Source organism: Larus michahellis, chromosome 2 (genome assembly GCF_964199755.1).
Source record: "Larus michahellis chromosome 2, bLarMic1.1, whole genome shotgun sequence".
Classification (NCBI taxonomy): Eukaryota; Metazoa; Chordata; class Aves; order Charadriiformes; family Laridae; genus Larus; species Larus michahellis.
Window position 1 is genome coordinate 66501075 of NC_133897.1, and position 26699 is coordinate 66527773.

Here is a 26699-nt window from a genome sequence, read left to right on the forward strand (position 1 = left end):
AGGGAAAGCTGGTATTTCCAAAGTTCAGTTACCTCAAAAAGTGAAATAAAACTAAAAGCTACTTACGGAGGCTTTATTAAATATTTTTCTCCAGCTACAATTATATTCAAAACCCAATATGATGATAACAATGCAATCATTTCTGTGACTTTTTTCTGTTGTTTTCAAAAGGTGGCCTGCTAAAATTAACCCTTTAAAGCAGGGTGTAATAATAGATAGTAACGTTTTTTAAAATTGCTTTACAGATATGTAGTATTATATTAGAATATACAGCGATTGTTTTGTTTATATTAGTCAAACTCGGTGTTAGTTGACTCATTCCTCTTGATAGCTTGTTTCTAAAATAATTTGAGAGAATTAACTACTGTGGAGGTAAAGAGAAGGGTTTTTTACCCAAGTGACTTGAATTGGTAATAGATTTTGTTCAGTAATTGGAATTCTAGTTCACAATTCTAAGTACGCTGATGAATGAGATATTGCAGTTGGCTCTTGAAGACCAATTTATACCAGTTATGTAGTTCATGCTGCCTACAAAGTAAATGTCATTTGCTCACACCTTCAAAGCTGTAAGCAACAATGTTTACTTAAACCTTGTATTGAACAATTGTCCAAATGAAACTTCTATTAACAGCTGTAAAATTCATGTTATTCCTGTCCCAATGGATAAGTATATACTTTTCTAAATATAAATTGAACTCCTCAGAGTCTTTTTAACAGCTCTGGTATGTGTAATTGACACATTGGGAAATCATCGCTAAACAGTTGCTCCCTGTTGTGGGTTCTGCTTGTACATGTAATAAGAGCTGTATGATTCAAGCATCCCTGATATGTGTAAATAACCCTGATGCATTTTATGCTTTCAGGTTTACGTATGTGTTGTTTTGACTGCTTCAGTAGTAAGGGAAGTTTAAACTGAAATTGTGTGTGCATGCATCTGAGGGCAGTGCCCTCAGATTTGGTTCACGATGGATCGCACTGTAGGTCTTTTTAGAAGGTTTTGTTTGGTTTTTTTGTTACCTGTGTACCTTCTGCATAGTGAGATGTTGCCTTAGGACACTCATTTACTGATTTATCTTTCTATTTCTGCCATGAGCCCTTGCTTCTTACACCAAATCAGGTTTTGCATCTAATTTCTATTTTATGTTAAAGTAAAAAAAAAAAAAAAAAATTAGTGTGCTTAGTGATGCTAATGCATACATTTTTCCTACTTAAGCATTGACGTTCAAGGAGTTCTTGCAAGGATAGGTTGACAGGGTAATAGCACATTGATTTTTCTTTTCTTTTCTTTCCCCATTATGAAGACAGAGTACTAACAATGCAGGAGACAAACTTAGATAATTTCAAAAAGTGCATGACCATAAACCAAACCAAACCAGAAACTTAGGTGCACAGCTCTGAAGTTTTTATGAGGGAACAACTTCTCTTAAGTACTTCTACGTGAGAAAAATATCCACAGCAAACCTGATAGCTGACATAAGATACCTCTTGCAGTACACCTGCATAACCATGTCAGGAGGAGTTAAAGCTCTGCTGTACTCTACTGACATCTGACAACTTCACATGAAGTAATTTTCTGTTGTTCCTTCATGGATTTTGATGCGTTGTATGCAGTCAGTGCATGAAAAGTAAGTGTGTGTCTTTACGTGGGCATGTGGGAAGGATTGTGCCTGGCCCTTAAATAATGGAGTAAGTTAATTCTTTTCCTCCTCTCCCGTCTTCTGGACATCCTACCAAGAAGCAATAGCTGAGCTAAATTAGTGTTCTGTGAAAATGTGTGAGAGAGTTTTATTTGTTCTCAGGGCATTGTCCATGTCTTGGCCGAGTTTATTTTGAAACAGTGATGCACAGAACAGAGATGTACACAGATGTAACTACTATAGTTTCTCTTCTGTCTGATGCTCCTATGTAAGCTTGATAAATGAGGAGGCTATTTCATCAATTCTGGAAAAGCATGAGAAAAACACATGTCTGTAGAAAGAGAATAAAAGGTAGCCATAGTTGTTAACTCAACTTTTACCAGGTGGACCCCAAAGAGTAGACTAGAGCATTACATTAGCATGTACTAGCATGACCAGTATCATTTACCTTTTGCTTACACCTTCTATGCAAAATCATGGAAATTCTCCCTTCTGCTTTTGACATTGGCGTTTTTTTGTTTAAATTTGGGTCCTTTTTCAACCATTCCCATAAGAATATTTTCCTTTAATTTCTCCTATATTGCAGCTCTTTGCTGTCACCTCCGTCTTTTCATTTACTTGAAATATATCTAAATCTTATTTTTATTTATTCTAGAAGATTCAGAGAGCTGATTCCTTTGAGTTTAGTTATCTGCTCTCGTAACTTATTTTTTCTCTGGTACAGAACTATTTGGTATCACTTTTTCCAATATAGGACCTTGTCAGTTGCTTAAAACAAAGTACCTTGCTGCAAAACCGGTTGCATGTAGCTGTTGATACTTTGGAAAAATACATATTGAGATGTGAGTGCTGAAAATTGTTTATTCATTTATGAGTAGAATCTCTGGCCTGTGGCTAATTATACAGATGTTTTCTTGTATAAGTCTTGTATTTTAGTAGAGAGAATGTCGAGTCATTTTTTTATTTCATATTTGCTGTTAGAGAATTACGTGTTTTGAAGCAATGGTTGTGTTCACTTCAATCTGGCTTAATCTTAGGTTGGGAATGGTGTTATGTTTTGCAGCTTCTTTTTAATCACTTTCCTTGTGATGGGACTAACGGCACACAGACAGCTAGACTAGGGGGCTAATGTGTGCAGAAACTAATGTGACCCTGTCCAAAATATGTATGCCAGTAAAACGGACATAACAAAAATAATTAGCTGTGGGATTGGGGTGGGGAAGGAATCTCTTTCAGTGATGCAACTAAACTAATATGTATTCTTCCACTTTCCTACAGAACTTGGTGGGGGTTGTTATGCTGCAACCTGTCAGGTAGGAATAAGGCTAGAGAAGGTCAAATGAAAGCGGTACACTTGTTGATTCAGGGATTGGGTATTTAGTCTCAAAGGCCTATGTCATTATCTGAAAAAATTTCTAATAGGTTTTAGATTTGAAACTCTTTAAGTGCCTACTTGAAATTTGTCATGATCCTTGGTCAGCTCTAATATGAATTGAGGACTGAGAGTAGGATATATTCAATTTTTATGTAACTGCTCATCTGTTCCTTTTTCTCTGCACATGCAAGAGCTACAGGCTAATTTCCTAGAATAGGAACTGTAGACAATTTAAATCTCTATGATCAATACTGCACAGGATTTCAAAAACTGAGCCTGAATATGAAGCTTGAATGCAGTACTGAACTGCGCTATTCTGGTAATGAACTTAATTCAGAATTTAAAGTCCAATAAGCATACAGCTGCCAAATGAAATTCAGCCCAGCAGGCCTTATGTGGAAACATTGTCAGCTGGACAAAGAAGCCCTTGCATGTCAAACTTCTGCTACTAGAGTGAGCGATGCATTTCATTTACCCCAAAACATACATTGTTCTGTTAGCTGTAGTAGCCTCAGAAAATTTGCAGAACCATTTCTCTTTACCATAGACCTGGTGTTGTTCAGGAGTCTGAGACCTTGTCCCTTCCTTGCTTCATCTATCCCTGCCATCTCTCCAAAAGTAGAAATAAAAATTATGTAAACCAGCTAAACTCATAACCTGTAAATATACTTTTTATTTTTTGTTTGAGTAACTTATGACAAATGAAAAATACGGTTAAGTTGTCATCTGTTTGGGTATGGAAGGTGTGATATTAGGTAAATTGAATGAGCTGTAGAAAGGTGGAAATGTTAGATGAGGGCATAAAGATGTTCAAGGATCATAATGAAATAAGCATAAGGTAACTGATCAGCCAAACCATTATGTTGATGAGCGTGGCATGTGTGGCAAGAGATACAGCTCATTAGATATTTTCCTATTTTGAGTGACCTAAAATGAGGCATTTCACTAAGTCCTAGCAGGTAGACATTGGACAAGTGCCTTTTTCCTGTCTGTGTTGTCAGCTCTTCATAACCACTGCAAGGCTTTCGATTTCTTCTTGTAGTACAGAAGAGTTTCATAATTCACTGTCTTAAAAACTGCTAACTGAATAATACACAAAGGCAGAAAAAAGGTTTTCCTAGCTTAGTATCCTATTTCTGACAATAGCCAGAAGCAGACTGCTGGGAAAGAGAATAAGACTAGAGTAAGGAGATGATGATAATACCTCCTCAGAAGATTCTCTTGTCTCTCAGCAGCTTGTGATGTGGGAACTTCCTGAGTCAGAGCTGGTTTCTCTAAGTAACCTGAAATGAATTTTCCTTCTTTAAACTTACACAGGCCACCCTTGAACATGTGTATCTTTTTAGCATTCAAATAGAAAGAATTTGTCCAGGTTAATTACATATTGTTATGAAGGGCAATTGCTTATTGTTTTAATTTTGCTGGCTTTACTTATGACTTCTTTCTTCTCTGGTAAGAGACAGCAGTATTTATCCTCCCTTTCTCGGTGCCCATTTCATAGATGTCTGTCAGATTCCTCATTAAGAGTTCAGAGTTATTTAGTCGTATCTAGTATGGAAGCTACATTGACTACCATTGTTGTCCTTTTTGAACACTTTCCAGCTCTGTTTATTTTCTGTTTGGAGCAAGGGCAGGGGAGGAGGAATTTAGAACTATGTACTTAAGGCTTGGCCAAACCATGGTTTTCTTTGTAGTAGCGTGATTTTTTGTTGTTGTTGTTTTTCTCTCTCAAAAATTTTAAGGATTTTAAGCATTTAACTTGTTCTTGACTATTAAGTTAGTGTTTTGGTAGATTTTTAATAATCCCAATATTTGTTTTCTGAGTAGTCATGACAATTTCTGAGTAGTTTTGATCAGCTCAGAGCTCATCAGTTTGTGAAGTTGGGATGTTTTCTTCCTTTGTGGGCATCGTTTTACGTTTCACTGTATGGAATTTCATCTGTCCACTTTTTTGTAGGATATATTAAGCTATTAAGTCATAGGTGTTTTTTCTATAGCTATTTTGTTCTGAAGTCTTATCTAAAGTTACAATTATAAAGGTGTGCAAAGATACAGCAGCAAATGTTTCTTTGAATTCTACAGCTTTTCTGTAGTCTCTAATTCTGTGTGTTAGTTCTATGCTAATGGCTAGTTAAAACACAATGCTTCTGTCAAAATTCAAATTCTTTTATGCTGGAATTCAACATAATGCAAAAATTACTACTTCAGCGTAATTGCAGTTTTAGTACATGGTAGATGGGAAATACCTCTTTCAGTGTTTGGGGGGAGCTATTTGGAGTCCCACTGTGGGCAACGGGTATTCTGTATGTGACATCTGAGGGGAAAAATACAAATTGGTTTTTTTATTTATTGAGACTGAATTCATCACAAGTATGGTATTCACATCTGTGTGTTATCACTTATGTTGATGATTGTATAAGACTGACCCATTCGTTTCCATGAGGTTGCAGTGTTTGACTGAAATGTGGGATCTTTTTGGTCACCTCTCTGTTAGTATGCATCATTCTATTATATGCCCGCTGGGGACTCCTGTGACAAACTCTAGCACGATTTGCCCTTTGAGGTACAGTAATGAGTGCTTATAAATAAAAGCATTTTCCTCATACACGTATACATTGTTTTCAGTTGACCTAGTGATGCAGTGAAAAACTCTACCAATTTCTTGTTCAGAATACCTAAGCAGAATTTCCTTTTTTTGCAGTGTATGATGGTAGGTAGAATTGTAAAAATCAAGCAAGTTGAAACAGTTTGAACTATGCAGAATAGTTTGTGGATGATAAAAAGCAGTCAAGGTTAGCGTGTGTGTTGCTGACTGAGAAGAGCCTGTGCATCTTATGGCAAGTTGTGTGAAGTTAAGACTCCTGTTTGGTATGAAAGTGGCAGCCTTCCACTCTTGTTACAAGTGGCTAATCAGTATTGTCTGTATGAAAGAATTTCAGGAAAGTTGTCCTGTTAGCTTCAGCAATTCTGAAAAGCCCATGAAAGGAGCAAAAAAATTCAATATCTGTTTTCAACTCACATGGCCAGTTTGTGTCCTCTTTCTAGTCTTGTAGATTCTGAACAGATTCTGAAACCTCTAAAGTTCCACAGGGAAGCTTACTGCTGGATGTGGTCATGTTTCAACATTATAGGTGTAGATGGCAATCTCGCCACCAACTGTCACGCCCCAGTCAGCTGCAGTTAGTATTTTGACCATATTACTGGCATCTTCCTCTGGAAAAACTAGTAGTACTGGATAGTTTCCACTTAGACGTACGTGTTTATACACTGCTTAATTAGGCTTTCAGAAGGCTGAAATAATCACAGAATCTGAATAACCCAGCAACAATCCTAAATCAAACCAGGAATGTAAGCATTATGAAGTTAGGAAAACTTATCCAAAAATTTAGGCTGTGGATGAACCCTATCAAAGGCACTCATCTCAGAAATAAGTTATCAAGTGTTACAAAGATGATTGATAATTGCCGCAGATTATACTTTTTTTGAGCCAAATTGGAATACTTTTCTTGTATTTAATGTTTCAGTGATCAGGACTTCATGCGTTACTAATAGTGTCAACAATTTTGAATGTTGCTATAGCTGCTGATCCTGTTTTATTTTCAGGGATGCATTTTCAGTTGTCTACAGTGAACATTCCTTGGCTTATCAATATGAAGTACTTCTGCTGTTATGTCGCAGTATCTTGGAATTCATTTCTGCTCTTTGTAGTACCCCCCAACTACTGAAAATTCCTACATGATACCATGTTACTCAATTAGAGTGGGCTCACAGTTGCTGTTGTCTCAAAAGTAACGTATTTTAATTGTGTAGGAGTATGGCAAATAATTCTTGCAGTATTAATTCCTTAGGTAAGAATCAAAAAATATTTCTCCTTTTTCTTAATGAAAGACTAATCTTATATAGAATACTGATGATTCTTGACAGACTTTTTACTTGCTATGTGAATCTTAATTCAAAATTTGTGGTTTTCTTCTTGTAGCTAATTCCATGTCCTCCCTCTCTTCCCTTCTGGTTTTGACAAGAATGGTTCTCTATGCCTTTTAAACAATGATTTTGCTTCACTTAAGAGAGTAAGAGCTTTAGTTTCCTTGCTATAGAGGGATCTTTTGAAGTACACACAAAAATGTATCTGTTTAGTCTGAGATTTTTTTTTTTTAGGAACAGAGATTTCTAAGCAGCCCATCCTGTGCTTGGTGGTTGTTTCAAAATAGAGATGAAAAATGGACATGGGTTTTGATTATTGACATTATGTAGAAATGATTGTGTATTTTGGTAAATCAGTGGTCCCCTTTTTCCTGCAAAATGTTTAGCGCAATCCGTAACTCGATCAAATGCACTTGGTTATCCTACCTCCTAAAGTTCCCTTTAGTTCTAAACAGCACATTTCACAGCTGCTAATGAGTAACAAATCTGTACATGCTCCAAATTGATTATGAGAGATTAAGTCTGTTTACAATCTGTGGGCCATTATTGCTTGGGAGGAAAGAGGGGAGGGAAAAACCGAAAGTCTTAAATAATCACAGAAGCGATTTCCTATTCAAAGTATTTTCCCATTGGATATGTATTTTTTACGTATGTGGTAAGACAACACAAGTGTTATATTTCTTTTTAAAAGTATAAATATTCTTTCCTAAAGCTGATAAGATGTCACTTGGCTTGCAAATTTTGATGACCATAACTTATTGTGTGGATTATAGATGATATAAATAGTCATAAACGACGGGGTATTAATTTTTGGTAATTGGTGTTCATAACTCAATTTAACTGCTTGGTATAGCAACTGCAGTTTGATACGTCTGAGGAAAAGAATAAGTTCCTTTTAAAACACTATGGAATTTAGTTCTTTGAATATAATTTGGTTTAAGTAATATGAACTTCAGTCAGTGTTTCACTTTTTGGAAAGTTATTTTTGTGTTTGTATACAGACAAAAAAAGCATGTACAATGAATGCTCTTACACAGTGATTGATACAAGGACGCAGACATCCTGTGCAAGTTATTCAGGTGGATTGGCATTGTTCTTAACTATGACTATTTGTGATGTTGATTTACTTAGTAGCTGTTCATATTTTTAACAGGAAGACAGTGATCCAGCAGTTCATGAAAGCCTAAGCATAGAAAATACGTTATGGGCAAGCACTGTTGTTGCGTCAGGTAAGTGTTGCAATAGCAAAGCTGACAATATATCTAAAAACTCCATGGAAGCGTGTCTTTATTTTTACAATGTGAAATAGTAATGGGTTTTGAAAATCTTTCTGTCTTCCAGGCTGTTAATCTCTTGCTCCTCTGTTATCTGCCTTCCCATCAGTTTCAACATGCTACTCACCATATTTTCCTAGCATTTTAATTCTCCTTAATAGTTTAATATTAAATTTTGCTGTTTCAGTAGTGCTGTCCCTTGTACCCCACTAAAGTCATTGGCCTCTTTGTTTTAATTAAAACTTCACGTTGTACAGTACTCTGTTCAGCTTATTGTAGATAGGGTCCACAAAAAAGGGGTGGTTTTGCATTTGTTAAGAGTTTTTCTTTTCTGTATACTCCATGCTGCACATAAAGTTTGCTTAAAATCTTTTGTCAGGCAAAATCTTAATCAGAAAGTATAGATCAATTACACAGTTGCGTAATTTTAAAATAATGGGATCTAAATATTAGTAATGTTTCGTGTGTGTCTCAGATATAAGGAGTTCACATTATTTAGATGCTGTATTCAGCCTTTAAGCCGTTGTAACTTTTCTTTTTTAAGAGCAGAAAATTATTTTCTTCTGGTTTTGCTCAAAGACTGTAGGAGAAAGAGCTGTGGTTATTCTTCTGCACAAAAAGACTGAGAATAAAGAATCAGGAGAGCATGACTTCTGAAAAAGAGCTAGGATTTAAGATAGGGAATCGGAACAACCGGAAACATGAGCCAAGAGGAGGAGGGGTATGGAGGGAGGGGAAGAAAGTAAAAAAGGGTCTCCACCTAACTTGTGAAGTTAGTCCCTACTATGAAGCCTTACATGAGTGAGGGGCCTGCTGGAGGGCTGTGGGGAAGAGATCAAGTTTGAGGAGATGGCAAAGGAGTCTCTGATTGAGCACTCCTTTCCAGAGTCTGAGAAGATAGTCATGTTCTTTGATGCTTGGTGTTGTTTCATTTGATTGTACTGGGAAACTATTCTCTCTAAAGCACTTCTGGCAAATGGATGATGCCTAAAATTGTTCCCAGTTAGGCTTTTAACTTAAGTAGCCAAGATCTGTAACTTTGTGTTTAAAAAAACAAAACAACAACAACAAAAAAACCACCAAAAAACCAAAAAAACAACCACCACAACAAAAAAAACCACCAAAGTAAACTCCAAACAAACAAAAACCCCCAACCACGTGCTTATTAATTATAAATTTCAATACAGTGTAAATCTGTTCTGAATTTTCTGAATTTACTTTTCCCCAAATTTATGTATGGGGGAAACCCGTACTCAAAGAGTCTACCTTGGCAAAGTTAGTAATTCTGAATCAGTAATTTTGAACTTTAATTGAAAACTGTTCATGCTTTCATTTCCAGGGTAGATGACTTGATTTTGTTTAGAAGTGTAGCTAATGTCTGAGGCCTCTTGATCTGCCGTCTAAAGTTGGCACCCAAATTAATGGAAACAATGCTCCTTAAAATTTATGCCTTAGCATATGTTTGGGTTTTTTACTTCTGAGGGGTCTTGTGAAGGTTTAATTGTTTATGAAGGACTTACTTAGGTTCATTATTAACGATGGCAGAAGGAAAACATAGCAGAATATAACTCCCTTGTTTGAGCATGGCTTTGAATAGTGGAATAAGACTTTAAGGGAGAGCAAGTCACTGAATGATACAAAGTAAAAACATTGAATGGCTCTTCAAGACTGCAGTCCCTTCTGCAAGGAAAAATAACATGATAAATTAAAAACGGTGTCATGATATGCGTGCAGAAGGTGGTTGAATTAAGGTAGCAGAAATAATTTCCTTCAGTATCTGATTTTGTGACATTAATTATATCTTCTTAATATGAACTTTGGCATATCATTCATTTCACTTAAGTCATTGCATGTATTAACTACAATTTAATATTGTGATAACATGCTCCTCTCATGTAAGTACTGCAGTTATCTAGCATATATGATTACTATTTGGGTATTTGCTTGTGCTGTATGGCATCATAAATCCAGGTCTTAAGAATTGCTCAGGGCTTCTGTGGAGGTAATTTTAGCATTTGACAGGATTAGTCCTTTAATGAAGAGTAGGAAATTGCTGCCTTCAGTCTGCTGCTTAACTAATAAGGAGTTTATAAGATCTTACAGGTGCATATAGTCATAAAGAAGATTATAAGGCAAAACAATTAGTGGATTGTTAAAATTAAGATGTTCTAGATTTGGTTGATAACTGATGTATCACTCAGTTGTTTTCATCTCTCTTGCAAGTTGAATGGACGTAGGTAAGTTAGGATATTTGATGCTAAACTAATTAAACTCGAATCTTTGTATTTTTGTAGGTTTTCTTAAATTAAGACTTCATAATTGAAGTTCCAAGATTTGTGACAATTGAAAATCTTGTTAGGAAAAGCACTTGTCTGACAGCATTATAAACACATATTAACTGCCTTGCTTAAAGCTTGCTATGGCAGGATGTCAGAGGTGGACTCTGTCTATGCAAGTTTGCAGGCACCTCTGCATGCCCTCCTCTACCACGGCCTGTCACAGTCCTTGATTATATCTGAAAAATTTAGTGGAAGATTATGCTCACACACAACCTCTGCAGATGAATGCCACTCAGATTCCATGAAAACAGAGGAATAAACAGCCCGTAGCATGTGAAAGTCTGTACTATTTTTCTTCTCTGTAGATAGCTACCTCACCACAACCGCACTGGTGTCTTATTCCAGTCTCTTTACTGTCTGGGCTCTCAGTTCTGTCACATGCAGGTATTTCTCACCCCAAAGGATATGATGTCTGTGTGCAAGCCTAATCTTCTATTACTTTGCCACTTTGATTGAAGAAAGTGGGTTTGTAGCTTGTGTCCAGATGGTAGGGACTAGAGTTCTGCCCTGCAACACTGCCTGTACATCTCTTCATTTACATCAAGACTATCCAGTGTGGCAGTCTTTAAGGCATTCTAGCTTGGAAGGGTGCTTCCTCCAGTGCTCTTTAAGCAGCCTGGACATCATTTGTTACTCAGCCAAGCAAATATGTGACCCATTGCTCTTGGGACTATGTTTTGCCCTTGCCAACTCCTTGGAGGTTGTTACAAATCAGTCTGGGTCAACCCGTGCTATTATCTTGATCTATTCCTGACTGATGCTGTTTGTCTCAGGGGTGGAGACGGGGAGCTACATCACTGACACCCAACAAAGGAATACATAGCTGAGTTGCAGATACAAAGCCTTATTTAATTTTTAAGAAGGTTTTACATAGGACATACAGGACAATTGTTGGGTGAGGACATTCTTCCCAGTTTCCTCTTTCCAGTGACTAAATACATACTGAATTTCCTGATACTCCCTTTGACATACGGCATAAAATATATTGCATCAGCTAGGAGAGCCCTCTATCTCCAAGACACGTGCCGTTGCTATTCCTCAAGGTGATACGGAAGGTCAAGGTCAGGCTAGGAAAAGTGTTTGGGGAATTTTGTGGGGAATACCTCAGAAAATTTGAGCTCTGGTTGCTGATGTCCTGACAGTTCTAGAGGAGAGAGACCACAAATCAATCATCTTGCAGATCAGTAACAGTAAATGTAAGTGTATAAAGGTTTCAAGGAATCTTATTAACTACATGTTGAATGCAAATTGCCAAAGCTCATGAAAATATCAGGATACTGCAATAATGGATTCTACAGAAACAAAAAAAGTGCCTATTGCTAGAGCAGTGCAAGTGGCAAGAAAAATATTTGCTATAATTTAAGACTATTTTATTTTCTTTTTGAATTTTGGGAACTAAAAAATTGGTTTAACAAAATCATGTAGTGTCAAACAAGAATAAACTATTTCACAGCTTTTTAATAACTCACTCTCCTGAACTTTATTTGTTGATTTCTCAAATTTGTACATTTGGAAGGTGTTTACTTTCCTTGGTTTCAGTACAGCTCCTTACCCCTTAGAATACCAGTAAGCTAAATGGAAAAAAAAAAATAAAAATACAGTTTTGTTACACCTAATACGTATTTACATATCCAGCTGTTCTAGTCTCAGGATTGATAGTTTAGATATCTAAATGGAGATTCCTACTGCTACCAAATCTGAAGTGCTTTCTGCCCCGTGCTGTAAAACCCTAACAGAGATCTGGTGACTGTGTATATGATGTTTATCTGAACCACAGAAAGCACAAAGGCTAATTTGCCAGGATCACATTGGAAGCTTCTGGCAGGGGGTGGAAATAAAAGTCCTCCTCAAGTCCAAAGCATGCAGCCATCCTTTTGTTATTCTTTAATAAGTGAGATAAGAAAAGAGTTCTCTGACTTTTTCCATGGCAGTGTCCCAGTGAGTTTCAAAAACGTAGCAGCAAGGTACAAAGTCTATGTGCCATTCTTAATACCTGTGTTATTGCTGTGGAATTAATAATAGTGCCAGAGGTAAAGGAAGTTTTGGTTAGTGAAAACTTGAAACAACTGCTGTCACCGAAGAAACAACTTAAATATAACCAAATAATTTAAACCAGCAAGTATTTTGAAAACATCTGAGGTTATCCGTAATGACATTACTTATCTTTCAGGTAATTTGTGTTTCTGACATCACTTACTGTGGTGTTTGTGTTCATTGAAAGCTTTGGTAGATTTCCTTTCAGAAAGGGAGAGAGGAAAGTCAGCAGTTAAATTTTAAAAAGCCTCAAAAGTTCCACTACAGTATGGACTTTTTGCTCTCCATTTACTGTAACGATCAGTGTGGTTCAAACTCTAAGCAAGATAATGCAGTTTTCTGAGAGACCTGCTGAGATATCTATTAAAACGAGATTTATATTAATGGAATTTTGTCATCATTTTGGCAGGTGTCAGTCTTGCAAAGTCACTTTAGATAAAGTCAGAACAATTTGTATAACTGCAGAGCTGTAAAAAGCACTATTTGGTGACAAGTCCTACACACGATTTTAATTTGAACACTCTCTTATTTTTATATGGTTCACATAATTTTTGGTATCTCCCAAGTACTAATATGATCACGCATATTGAGAGTATGCCTGGCTATTTGTGCGTGTTAATTCTGCACATCCTCTTTTATCTCGTTTCGCGGCCCACGTGTTTTTTCTGGTGGTGTCTCCTGTAACTTCTCTCTCCTTTGTTAACAACTCTGCCCTTCCCAATCAGGGGTTGCCCAGTTTACGTGAAAGCCAATTTGCATAGAGGCCCATACATAAAAAATATTTGACTCATTGCTTTTAATAAGTCCAGGATTGTAGTACAGCTGTGCTTCCAGGAACCCCAAATTGGATTCAGTTCTTTCTACTGTGGACCAGGGTGGAGTTTAGTGCTGATATGCATCTTTCTTCACAGCTGGTATTATGCTTAGATTTGCTGAGGATAATGAGAGAGAATAGTGGGTAAAAAAAGTCTCCAGAACACCAGAACTGTCTGTGGTGTAACCACTGTGGGACAACATTAAAATTAGGCTTGGAGTTCCCTACACTGACGTAATTCAGGTCTAAGGAATCCTAGATTTACCAGCGATATTGTGCTAGTAACTAACAACCCCAAAAGTTTCAAATCAAAGATCAGCACCTCAGTAAAAGCAGCAGCTCAGTCAGATTTAGCCAAAAGTATGATCAAAATTCAGTAGTCAAAATGGATTTTATCCGACTTTCACCTTTGAAACCAGCTTTTCAAGGAACAAAATACGAGACAAGTAGGACAGCTTGTTTTCCTGACTACAGCAGCCTAGCCAGGTGAAACTTACTGGAAAGGTGCCATCTGGAACCGAGAAGTCCTCCCCAACTTTTACTGAACTAGAGAGCTACAAAGGCAGAGACTGCTGGAGTGTGCAGGAGGGGATTCCCTACAGGATATTGTCCAGTGTGTTCTGACCATTGGGCAGGGGCCAGCTCAGAGGATCACTCCAAAATACAGTGCCCCAAAGGGATATGGGCATTGGTTGGAGACCAGTAGAAAGAGTTCAGAAATTATGGGTCAATGGGTGTTCTTTTACAAAAGTCAGGAGGAATTTTGGGGTGTGTTGGGGGCACATTACCTATGTACTAATGTGCAGATTTGCATGTGGAACTGTCAGCAGAGGCAAACTAGCTTTGGGGAAACTGTTATGTCAAGGGAAGTCTTAAGGAAAAGTTCTAGTGTATAGAGGAAAAGAGTAGAAAAACTAATTTTTAATTGTCCGGAAGAAGTAATGTATAATCACTGATGTTTTGTATGTGGATTCAAAGTCTTCACTTCCCTTCTCATTTTTGAGTAAATGAAACTTCCTTTAATGCCAACATCTTTAACTGTCATATTTTTTTTTGTGGATTCCTTCAATTTTTTATGACGTGTTATACTGCAAGAGTAGTGATCACAGATCTTGCACATAGTCCTGATTGCGAAAGACAAATTAAGTTACTTAATGTCAGACAAATTTGTAAATGTGAGCAGGGTGTTTCTGACAAGTTATATTAATTATTTCTTTATAGCATAAAGACAACAAAAATATCACATTATTGGTTTTACTGCCATAAAGCCATTTCAGATAACTTGAAAAAGTAATAAAAATAAGGGTTTTGTTTTGTGCATATTAATAAAAACCTAAATTTTAATATAAAAATTTACTTAGTGATGCTGAGTCACAGAATGGTTCAGGTTAGAAGGGATCTTAAAGATCACCTAGTTCCAACCCACCTGCCATGGGCAGGGACACCTCCCACTAGACCAGGCTGCTCAAAGCCCCGTCCAACCAGGTCTTGATCACTTCCAGGGATGGGGCATCCACAACTTCCCTGGGCAACCTGTTCCAGTGCCTCACCACCCTCACCGCAAAGAATTTCTTCCCAATAGCCAATCTAAATCTACCCTCCTTCAGTTTGAAACCGTTACCCCTCGTCCTATCACTACATTCCCTGATGAAGAGTCCCTCCCCATCCTTCCTGTAGGACCCTGATAGGTACTGAAAGGCTGCTCTAAGGTCTCCCCGGAGCCTTCTCTTCTCCAGGCTGAACAGCCCCAACTCTCTCAGCCTGTCCTCGTAGCAGAGGTGCTCCAGCCCTCGGATCATCTTCGTGGCCCTCCTCTGGACTCAGTCCAACAGGTCCGTGTCCTTCTTGTGCTGAGGACTCCAGAGCTGGACACAGTAGTCCAGGTGGAGTCTCACAAGAGGGGAGTAGTGGTGCAGAATCCCCTCCCTCACCCTGCTGGCCACACTTCTTTTGATGTGGCCCAGGATTTGGTTGGCTTTCTGGTCTGTGAGCACATGTTGCCAGCTCATGTTGAACTTCTCATTAACCAACACCCCCAAGTCCTTCTCGTTGGGGCTACTCTCAATCCATTCTCTACCCAGCCTGTGTTTGTGCTTGGGATTGCCATAACCCAGGTGCAGGACCTTGCACTTGGCCTGGTTGAACTTCATGAGGTCCGCACAGGCCCACCTCTTGAGTCTGTCCAGATCCCTCTGGACGACATCCCTTCCCTCCAGCGTGTCAACTGTTCCACTCAGCTTGGTGGTGTTGGCAAACTTGCTGAGGGTGCACTCATGCAATTGATTTGTTAGAGGGACTGTAAATTACTGCAAGTTTTAATTCAGACAAATTTGTTTTAACTACTTGATGCCTCTGTTTTACTTTTTGTTTGTTTGTTTTTCAGGAACTGTAATTGGTGTTGTAATTTACACAGGCAAGGAAACTCGAAGTGTAATGAACACATCCAATCCAAAAAATAAGGTAAGTTAGTCTTACTGTGGGATTTCCTACTTTTGTTTTCGAAAAATTTAAAAATAGATGTACCAAAAATCTATAAGCTCTTACTCTAATGTGTTTTGTGTGTGCTGCACTGATTTGAACTTTCGTGTGAGAAGTGAATTCCATCTCAGTCTCATTTCAGAAGTAAAATAATTCTTCCTTTACCTAGGAGTGTCACAGGTATTAATGGAAACATTTGTCTTTGAAAGTCTGAAGATATGCATGTATAATTCATACTTCTATCTCACAGCTAAATATTAATTCCTGCTTCACTTCTCTCAGATTATTTTACTGTAAAGTATTTGGCCAGAGCTACAAAGTAGTTCTAAGGAGTGTTTATAACAGGCTACTAAAATTTATTTGGGCTCCCAGAGGAAGCAGAGCAAGATAACTGAGGTTCCAGTTACTCAGAATGCTCTTCCAGGGATTTTTGTAAGCAATTAAAACATCGTCAACAGATGGGTCTGTTGAAAAAACACCAGAAGTTTGAGTGCTTCCCTCTGTACAAGGTTCCCTCAGTTCAAAACAAAGCAAATGGCTCTTCATTTCATCAGTAATGTTTCTAATGTAAGTTGGGGAGGGCCCTCTATTATAAAGAAATGAAACTTCAGTTGTAGGCTTTATCTTACAACCAAGACATGTGTTTAGTAGGAAGATACTTAATTATATTAAGAAAGGGAAAAATTCTTGCAAGAGGCTTAAAAAAAATCAATTGTGACAGGTTGCCATTTTCACGCCATTCATAATAAGTTGCTCTGAGTAGGAACATCAGGAATGAAATGATAATACAAATTGCTTGAAGCAGTTATTGCAGTCCCCTGAGTGTATTGATTTGTGTTTCTAATAAAGAGATGCTTTTAAATGTATCATTGACAGAGACAGGTGATATGTACCATTACGTGGATTAAGAGGGCCTTTATTATTTTAATCTTTGTAACATACATTTTAAAATAATAGAGTAAAATGGAACCAGAATGTTTATGGTGCATAATTATTTTCTGTTCCATCTGATAACAAAGATGAGCCCTTTAGTAACAGAATCTTTCTCTAAGAATTCTGAACAACTTCTGACTAATAAATAATTCTCACACGTCTTTAAAATGAAATTATTTAATATAGTTAATGTATAGGGGAGTATGCATAAATGTAACACACTATACCCAAATCCAACAAATTCTGGAGGTGTATTAGATTTTTAGTAAATATTTGTTAAAAATTTTTTTGCATGAATATTTCACACAGAAAACTATAATAAAGGGTAAAGGGATTTGTGTTTAAAATTTCCCTGATGCTTTCAAAATCACTATTAATTTTCAAATAGTTGCTCCAAATTTTGATCAGCAAAAGATTATGTAGCAGATAAATCTACAAAGAAGAGATCCAGCAGCACGTTGACAAGCTGCAGCATGGTTTTTACTATTATGACAATACATGTGCCACCTTTGCTTGCATAATACTTTAATGTTACAGTTGCTAACAATCAGCTGTTGTGTTCTTCCATCTACAGTGGGAACCTAAATAAACATAATTTTCATGAACTACTAAGAAGCAAAACATTACATGTACACGTGCACACGCATGCACATACACAAACTAACAGAGCCGAAGCGTAATATCTTCTGCCATATATTGCGTTATCAGTATATGAGCACTTTCTAAAATAATTACCTTAGGAACAAGTCAGGGAGGTTTAGTTTAGACTGGGCAGTAGGAAGCATTTCTTTACCGAGAGAATAGTAAAACCCTGGAACAGGCTTCCTAGGGAGGTGGTGGATGCCCCATGCCTGTCAGTGTTTGAGAGGCATTTGGACACACAATAACATGCTTTAAATTTTGGTCAGCTGTGAATTGATCAGGGAGTTGATCATTGTAGGTCCCATCCAACTGAAATAGTCTATTCTATTCTAATTAGAAATCATGCTTTTAAATAGCATTTTATCTGCCACTGAAAAAACAGGTGATGCTTGTGTAACTAAACTGTACTCATTTGTTGTCCAAAGGCCTTTCAAGGAGTCATGGACCTATTAAGGTGTTCATTATTCTAAATATGTATATTCATTTGTTTCTTGGAGGTGCTTAGTTCTTTGTACTGTAATTAGCTGATAGGAATCTACTAAATGTGTATAATGAGGCTTAATGTAGTATATGTTAAATTACATGCTTTAAGTGTCTCTGCCTTCGGAGTTGTTCTATAGAATATTTCAAAAATCTAAAAATTAATCTTACATTGAGCAGGTGAAGACTTTCTCTAGAGACTATTTTCTACATCAAGTGTTATCAACTCTGTTTCAACTGTCTTTCAAATTATTCTGTAAATGAGTCTTTTGTGTACCAATTGCTCAACAATAATATTGGCATGGGGTTTTCTCTCTATGGACTGAGCATCCTTGTTTAAAGCAGTTGCCTACAAGTAGTGTGACCAGTAGGGATGGATTTGGGAGCTGAAAACAGAAAACCATTTAAGGCTATGACAGTTGAGTAAGCAACAAAAGGCAGTACTTCAGCATAACAAATAGTTGTCAACATTTTTAACATGCAGTTTTAACTCTCCCTTTCTGTGGAGTTAACATCTTACTGTGTCTTCTACCATGGTGGTGTGGTTTGACCTGGCAGGCAGCTAAACACAACACAGCCACTCGCTCACTCCCCCACAGTGGGATGAGGGAGAGAATGAGAAGAGTAAAAGTGAGAAAACTTGTGGATTGTGTGGATTGATATAAAGACAGTTTAATAGGGAGAGCAAAAGCTGCATGCACAAGCAAAGTAAAATAAGGAATTCATTCACTGCTTCCCATCGTCAGGCAGGTGTTCAACCGTCTCCAGGAAGGCAAGGTTCCGTCACATGTAACGATTACTTGGGAAGACAAATGCCGTAACTTCAAATGTGTCCTCCCCACTTCCTTCTTCTTCCCCCAGCTTTATATGCTGACCGTGATGTCATATGGTATGAAACAGCCCTTTGGTCAGTTGGGGTCAGCTGTCCCAGCTCTGTCCCCTCCCAGCTTCTTGTGTAACCCAGCCTGCTCACTGCTGGGGTGGTGTGAGAAGCAGAAAAGGCCTTGACACTGTGTAAGCACTGCTCAGCAGTAACTAAAACATCCCAGTATAATCAACACTGATTTTAGCACAGATCCAAAAGATAGCCCCATACTAGCTACTGTGAAGAAAATTAACTCTATCCCAGCCAAAACCAGCACACATGGGCTGAGATTGGTTTGCATACTTCTGTAAGATAAGACACTTACTGCCTGTAGGTGATACTCTGTGCTAGTTAGCCTTGCAGCAGGTAGACAAGCAGTAGTCAGCTCATTCCTTTTCTGTGTATCTGGGAGGGGGAATCTTCCTGTTTTCTCAAGCTTGACAGTAATGATTACATGTTGGATAGGATATGTAGCATTAGGAGCCAAAACGAGGGCAAAGGGAGTCTAAAATAGTCTTTGAGATTAGAAGATATATCACAGTTGAGAGATTAAAGATTCAAACATAAAAAAAAAAATTAAAAAATCTGCACCTAACTGTTGCTGAAACGAAATTAAGTTGATCACTTGTGATAGTGCTGCAAACTTGAGAGGAAATAAGTCTGCCCTCTCTTCTGCTTTAGAGAAGAATTTTTCCAAATACTATTTGGAACTGGTTTTAAATAGCAGACTGTCTCTGCTGCCTTTGAAACCAAATAAAAATAATACTCTAGAGGTTTTCCTGTAAAATGTGTTGATACACTGTTGTTGGGAATGTAGTCCAGCGATGCTCGTGTCTTCTGGCATTGGGAGAAAGCAAACACTGAAATCTATGTTTCTCAATTTACATTGCCAAAATGAAACTTCTGTGTCTGGAAATAAGCAAGAAATACAGGGGTTTGGCCCTTTTATCATTCCTCTCTCCATTGAAATACAGATAGATGCTTCAGTTGTATTTCTTGATGGAGTATAACATCACTGCTGTACTTTGTACTATAAATTCATTTTTATCTAATGGCAAATTTTTAATTTTCCCACTTAAAGGTAGTTGTTTTTTGACTAAACCAATATTAAAATTTAGAGATGCGGACGTGCTCTGTAAACACTGAGCAGAAGACTAAAGCTGAAATAAGTTTAAGCAAATTTATGAAATATATGTACCTGTTCAAGCATGCAGTTTATCTGTATGTTAAACTTAGAAGCATTTATTGTGTTTGCTGAAGTATTTAGTCATTCAAGCAACAATTTTCTTAACTTAAAGTCAACTCTTTGTTGTTTTATTACAATTATAAAAATTGTTTCATTGCCTAAGGATGCAGACACAGTCTGAAAAACACAAAGAGAGGGAGAAGAGAATTTTCTTAATGGATCAATTCAATATGTTTTTAATTCCAAACAATATAAAGAAAAATTATTTCTGACGAGGTTTAATTTCAGTCTAAAATGATATATGTTCTGTGCTTTAGATAAATGTAGAAATGGTAACATCAACATTATTATAGTGTAATGAGACTCTGCGTTTTACCTCATTGGCAGTCACATCAGCTTACTCAGGAATGCGGTTCCAGCCTTAAGAGAAAAAAAAAATCAGATTGAATTGTGCTCCTCACAATGCTGTAATCAGTAATCAATCCTGTTTGGATAGATATTCTTAAACCTTGGCTTTCTGGATGAAGTTGGACTTGTCAATGCTGAAGGTCATTTATAGGTGTTAATTAACCAAGAAGGAAATTAACAAACTAAGGTTATTTATTTATTTTGTCTGGCATTTTGCAGTGGTCTCATTCTTACCTATTTAAAGTGCAGAATAGTTTTTTGTTATCTAAATTTAGAATTGCTTTTGTGATTTTGGTCATCATAGAAAGCAAGATTGTTAGCACAGCCCTTCTGCAAATGTGACCTGTTTCCATCAGTGGCAACAGATTTTGGGGATAAAGTTAAAAAGAACACAATATACTTGGAGGGAGACAGAAATAAATTCAAGGGGATGTATTTTCGGTACTAAGATTGAAATGCTAAAATTACTGGGACTGTGCAATATATATATATGCACTCAGAGCGTACAAAGTAATGCATCAAAATGAGTAGAAATTATCTTAAATAGAACTCATGAGAAATCAGTAGCCTCTGTAAAGGAGCTACAGCATGTAATCTGCCTAGTGTGCTTCAGATTAGTACAAAAATCGTTTTTGTATTGCTAATCCTTACAAACACCATTCAAAACATTTTTTTTCCTTATATTATGGAATTCTACATCTGCTGTTATGTTTTAACATCAGAAGTAAAACTTCATAGAAACCATTCAGTGTTCATCAAAACAGTAATATTGTTTTTTCCCTAATTCTTCACTAGCCTGAAAGCTAAATACTACATGTCTTGTGGTTGGTGCTTTGGTGATTTTGCAAGTGTTGTTTGTTTGTTTTGGGGTTTTTTGTTTGGTCTTCTCAGGTTTTTTTAGCAAATGAAAATCTAAGAACTGGTATTGTTTTCTTTTTTTGTGTGTATGTTGCCCTTGGTTATTTGAAAATGGCCTCGCTGGTGAGCCTTGGAGTAATAAAAAAATATTTCTATTCTGGTAATCTGAGGCAAAATCACTTCACCTCCCTCTCCTCCCATGGAACTTCTCTTCCTAGTGTTTTGTGACCAAATTGACTTCTCTACATGTAAAAGGCTGCTCTGTGCCTGTCCTTCTCTACCCCATTTTATGAGAATAATTTTTGAAAAATATTTCCCAAAAAAAGGACATCCCCGCCCCCATCCATTCTTTATTTGGAGTGAAATAGAGTGGCTGGAACAGATTCATGTGTTCCCAGAAATTGATATCACTTCACCAATTTACCTGTTCAGCATAGTATTTTCAATACTCCTGCCTTGACACCCTTTTTTGAACCTTTTTAAATTTGGTTGTCTGGTATCTTGTAGTTGCATTAGTAAGCTGTTCTTATCTGTTACACCTCAGAAGCTGACATTCATGTCGGTATAGACGGAGAGAAGAAAATGCCCCATGAAATCCCATTTGCTGTTACCTAAAGAGCTTGAGAAGGGCCTTAGAAATGCATTGACCTTATGCTGCTGCTACACTGTTATGCAAGGGCCCAGTAACTTCACTTGCATGTTTTTCTTATTAAATTGATAATTTGATGTCTATAGTCTATTTGAGAAGAATGGCTTTCTGTGGCTGTATATCTGTAGTGCCTAGGATAAAAGCAGAACCTTGAAAACTTACGTGTCTCTTCATGACAAATTTCAAGGATTTGTAAGAAGAAAAGGTTTTACATAGACTTTTTTAATGAAATGTGGTCTACTGTGCCTAATCCTCCTAAAAACTCCTCTTTGTATGGGATAAAATTGAGAAACCTGTCACATACAGGTAGTAAGTAGTCCTCAAACTTAGTTTGTCTCCTGTATGCAGAGCTTATATCTAAGAACGTGCTTAACCACCAGCTTCTCTTGAAGTATGAGAATCCCGCTCTTGATGTTAGGGAGAATTGTTGGGATCAGGCCATGAGGAAATACATGTAATGTAGTTACTAGTGCTTTTCTCTCTATGTGCTCCCATCTCTGAGCAAAGGAAAGAAAGTAGCAGAAGATGGAAAATAGAGTAGGCCCTCCCAAAGACTAGAGTGTCTCAGTGAGACTGGTGGAACAGTGTTAGGTAAAGAGGAAGACAAAAGAGTCTTTCCTGAAAAGCTTGGAAAGAAAGCGCTGAATGGCAGAGGAGCCACTCTTGTTCTTTCAAAACTGGGATTAGAACGTAGGAACGTTGATACTTGGAAATGGTTAGCAGTGTTTTGTCAAACCAAAAGCAAAGTTTTTGTGTCCTTCACTTTGAGCCAGAAAGACTGTCTATCAACTATCATTACCAGTAACTCCATTAACTGCAATAGCAAAAGTGTGGAAGTGGGGTTTTTGCTCTTCAGATGGCTAGTATGGAAAAAGAATAGTTCCACATAAAGGAACTGAGGTTTTCAGTTTTCTTTCATATATAGAAAACTGGAAGAATGCTGGGCTTATAGCACTACATTAAATGAATAAGAAAACAGTAAGACTGAATGTTTTGATTGACTTTGAGTTGCATATGTGGACAGAATTCACTTAATGCGAACTACTATGTTGTACCAGGCTTTTTTTTGTACACTCCTATATTTTATTTACAGCATGCTCTACAACTTTTGCAATTGCTTGTTTTCAGTGATTTGGTATGGCATTTTTGTCCACATTACCTGTGCTTCTCAAATAGCGGTGTATTTTTTTTTTATATAGTCTTTTGCTTTGCATTCTTCTCTCAAAAAAGTAATAAAATGGTAATACTACAAATGGGAAACTGGGGCACAAGAGATCAATGGGGAAAAAAAATCCCCCACAAACAGAAAACGGTAACTGAGCATGGTCAGTTTAAGTTATTGGACCTCATTTCTCATACAGCTTAGCGTTTCATAGTACTGTTATATCTCAAATACTGGTACTGTTGGGTTTGCATGCACGTGATGTCTGTAGCCTTAGAGCAAACTTGATCCTAATGTATTTTCTTTGGCATCTGGAAGATAATATTAGATCATTGCTTGCTGATCTACTTTGCTGTTATGTCCCTGGACTAGAGAATAAGTTGTTCCATGATGTGGCCTGCTATCAATTCACAAGTTAAAGTCCCAGAATAACCTATGCCCTAACTTATAATTTTTTCTGAAAGCAACAATTAAACATATTACGCAATTGGTATACCAAGTCATGTGGTAGGTCTTTTCTGGCTACATGTAATTTAGCATGGTGCGCCACGTTGTTATGTGGCCTCTGAGTCACCTGGCCAAACGGCTGCTCAAGTACTGAACTGAAGAGATTGTCTGTACTGTGTTATGGTACTCTGCTACTTGGGACACGGATGTTGAATCAACATTTCAACTTCACCTGGTGCAACTTTCTGTTTACAATCCTACAGCAAGGCAAAGTATGTGCAACAATACACGATTTAGTTCCAAACAAAATAACTGTTATAGAACAATGTACAAAACAAACAAGGGAATGGCTCTTTGCTAGTGAGAAAGAATTCTCACTGTACTTTGGGTTGACTGTATATTTTAGAGTTAGCGGCAAATTCTTCCATTGATTTTGCTAAGAATTTATTCATAGCTGTAAAATTCCTACAATATTAAATTAATTCCCTATTATAACAATATAGGGGGATAAAAATTTATATGCTCCAGAATGTGAATGACTAGCCATAAGCCATGTCTGAGTCAGAGTCCTAAATTTTTTGTGGTTTTCACGAATAATTTAATTGATGATGTTTGGAGATATATCACTTGCCATTTTGGAGACTCCCATTAAAAATTGCTTGGATTGTGTTCTTTTTTTTGGAATGTTTCAAATGCTCAATGTCATTTCGCACATCAGTGTGTTTGAGGAAGGATCAGTGGTGGAATACACCATTTCTGCAGCAGTCCCAAAAATAGATTAATCTCACAGAACAGCCTGAGCAACTCTTAAAATAGATCAACTTACTGAATAACAACAACTCGTTGTTCACCAGAAATACAGTTACAGAAATAAAATTACCTGTAGTGAACTAGGCTAAAACCAATTATTTTTGGTAAAATATAGAAACAATTTGAAATTTTATCATTCTACAGAAGGCAGTGCAAAAGGGAGATTCCTTGTGCAGTTGACCTGTGTTGAGTATCCCAGTGAGCTGTTAAGAGGCAGTCCCTGATGGCTGTTTCCTCTCAGCTGCTGCCTCCACTGCTGCTAATCAGTTGCAGGAGTTTGCTTTTTCACTTGCCTTGCTCCTTACAGCTTCGCTGCCGTTCAGAGTTAATCATGCCGTTGGCAAAATGCAGCTGCTGGGAGGTGGAGAGCCTAGGGGCAAGGGGCACTGCCTCTCAGGTGATATTTCGAACCTCATCTCATTGCTTAGAACTGCCCCACCTTCACAATGCTCTAACTGCAAGGCCGTGCTGGCAGTATGCAAGCCAAAATGGCAGTAACCGAAATACTGACAGTGTGGAAATAGGGTGTTATGTGTTGCCCTGTGTTAGAGCTATGGTCTGTGTGTCAGGTATTCGTTAAGTAGAGCAATGTACCACAGTTGACACTGATTTTTGTGTGTGGGTTTTTTTTCCTTACTGCATGTATTTTATTGGGAATATGAAACCTTTAACTTAATTGTGGAATATTCTATATGCTTTCCTTAGTGAAGATGCACCACACAAGTTTCTGAAACTTACAGTTCTAAAAACTTGATACTGCAACTGTGTAGAAAACCAGATGAGCCTAATATCTTTATTTAAGAACTCTACTGATCATTCAAAAAGCCTATATAATTTTTCTTTTGCATAATTTTCCATAATTTGTACAATTATTTTCGTATTTTTCTGAATTTCCTCATTTTTTTCCAATACAGAAAGGAATTAGATAAGGAGAGATTAGTTTTTGTGGTGGGTATGTTTAAAGTATATTAATTTTTATTATTATGAAAGGGGGATGTCTTAAATATCAGAAACTAGGATCTTTCAGAGACTTGCACAGCATTCTTGAAATAGACACTCATCTGATGTTCGCATCTTTTATTTGGATGCTTTGCAGGCATTATTGTTTAGATGGCTAAACTTCTTTTTATGTAGAGCAAGTACAGAAAAACAGAACTTCTGTGTGTTTTCATTTATGAGACTTCCTAATTTATGCAGCTGAAGTCTGATGTATTTCTCTAAGACTCGGTAACGATCATGATTCACATGACTTGAAATCTTAGCCTACAGTGATGAATATCTAGAGGGAAAGTTCTATACATATCAAGACAGAGTATTTGTTTTTATATAGGCTGAACATAGTGATCATAACTAAGATAATTTGCTTAGTTCTGTTTGCACCCTTAGAGTAACAAGCTTGTCACATTCTTAACAAATATGCTCTTTGCCCTTCTTTTTTACCTCAGTTCAGAATGCAAGCCTGTGGATAGATTTAGCATTAAAATCAGCATTCCAGCTTGTACTGGATGAAAATAATGTGGATTAGTTTGCAGAGTGGATTGTTCTTCATATTCTTAAAGCTAATTCCCTTTCCATCATATCTTTTGGAATGTATCCCAAAACACTGTTTATACAAAACAACATTCAGTTTAATTTCTGTTATGATTTGGAGACTTTGTGGAATCTTTTCTTAATCTTATAGTCTCCAAGGAATCCACTCAAATATTTGCTTTTATAAAAGTAAAGATAGATGACTTCAGGGTTTGAGGGATAGGCTTTTTTCTTTTCTTCTCCCTATCACATAGAGTTCTTTTTCTAGCTTAAGTTTGAAAATGGTTGGGCAGTAGTTTATTTCCTTTTTTTTTTTTAATAAACTGTTGAAAAAAATTTTTTTTTAATTCACTGTGTTCTAATTGCCTATCGCACGTATGGTCTCTGTTTCTCAATGTTGCTCTGACAGCACCAGTCCTCTGCTTTGTATTGCATATACCTTTCTTCTGACTACCTCCCCCCTTGGCTTGTTCTGCTTCTCCACCCTATTATTCTGGTCTCTCTAATGTTTTTAGTAGTTCCACCTACCCCTTTCTTTCTTACATCTCAACACAGATCTTGCACATCCTTGTTTTTCTCTGACCATGCAGCACCTTTGTGAAGAAGAAAGTTTAATTCTTTGATAAACTGAAATTATCAAAGAATATTCTTCATTTGTCACAGTTTGTTTACCTTAAAAAATACTGTCTTGGTTAGTTTGGTTAGTGCAATGATGAAGATCATGATGCTGGTTCACCTCTTCAGCTCTGTCGGCATCTTCCCATGTGCTGCTTCCTGCCTAGCCTATCCAGCACTGTCACCTTCCTTTTAAAGCTTCTTTCAGTGGAACTCATATATCTGTCATCTGCTCTGCT

The 26699-nt window shown here is 37.2% G+C and overlaps 1 protein-coding gene across 8 annotated transcripts in view; it reads left to right on the top strand.

Moving 5' to 3' along the window:
* ATP9B (ATPase phospholipid transporting 9B (putative)) overlaps positions 1 to 26699 on the top strand; it is a 169977-nt gene that overhangs the window by 78629 nt on the left and 64649 nt on the right. For all 8 annotated transcript variants that reach the window (XM_074575765.1, XM_074575768.1, XM_074575764.1 and 5 more), the window contains 2 exons: positions 8090 to 8165; positions 15781 to 15857. In XM_074575765.1, the coding sequence (XP_074431866.1) occupies positions 8090 to 8165; positions 15781 to 15857 (153 nt within the window). The remainder of the gene's footprint in view (positions 1 to 8089; positions 8166 to 15780; positions 15858 to 26699) is intronic.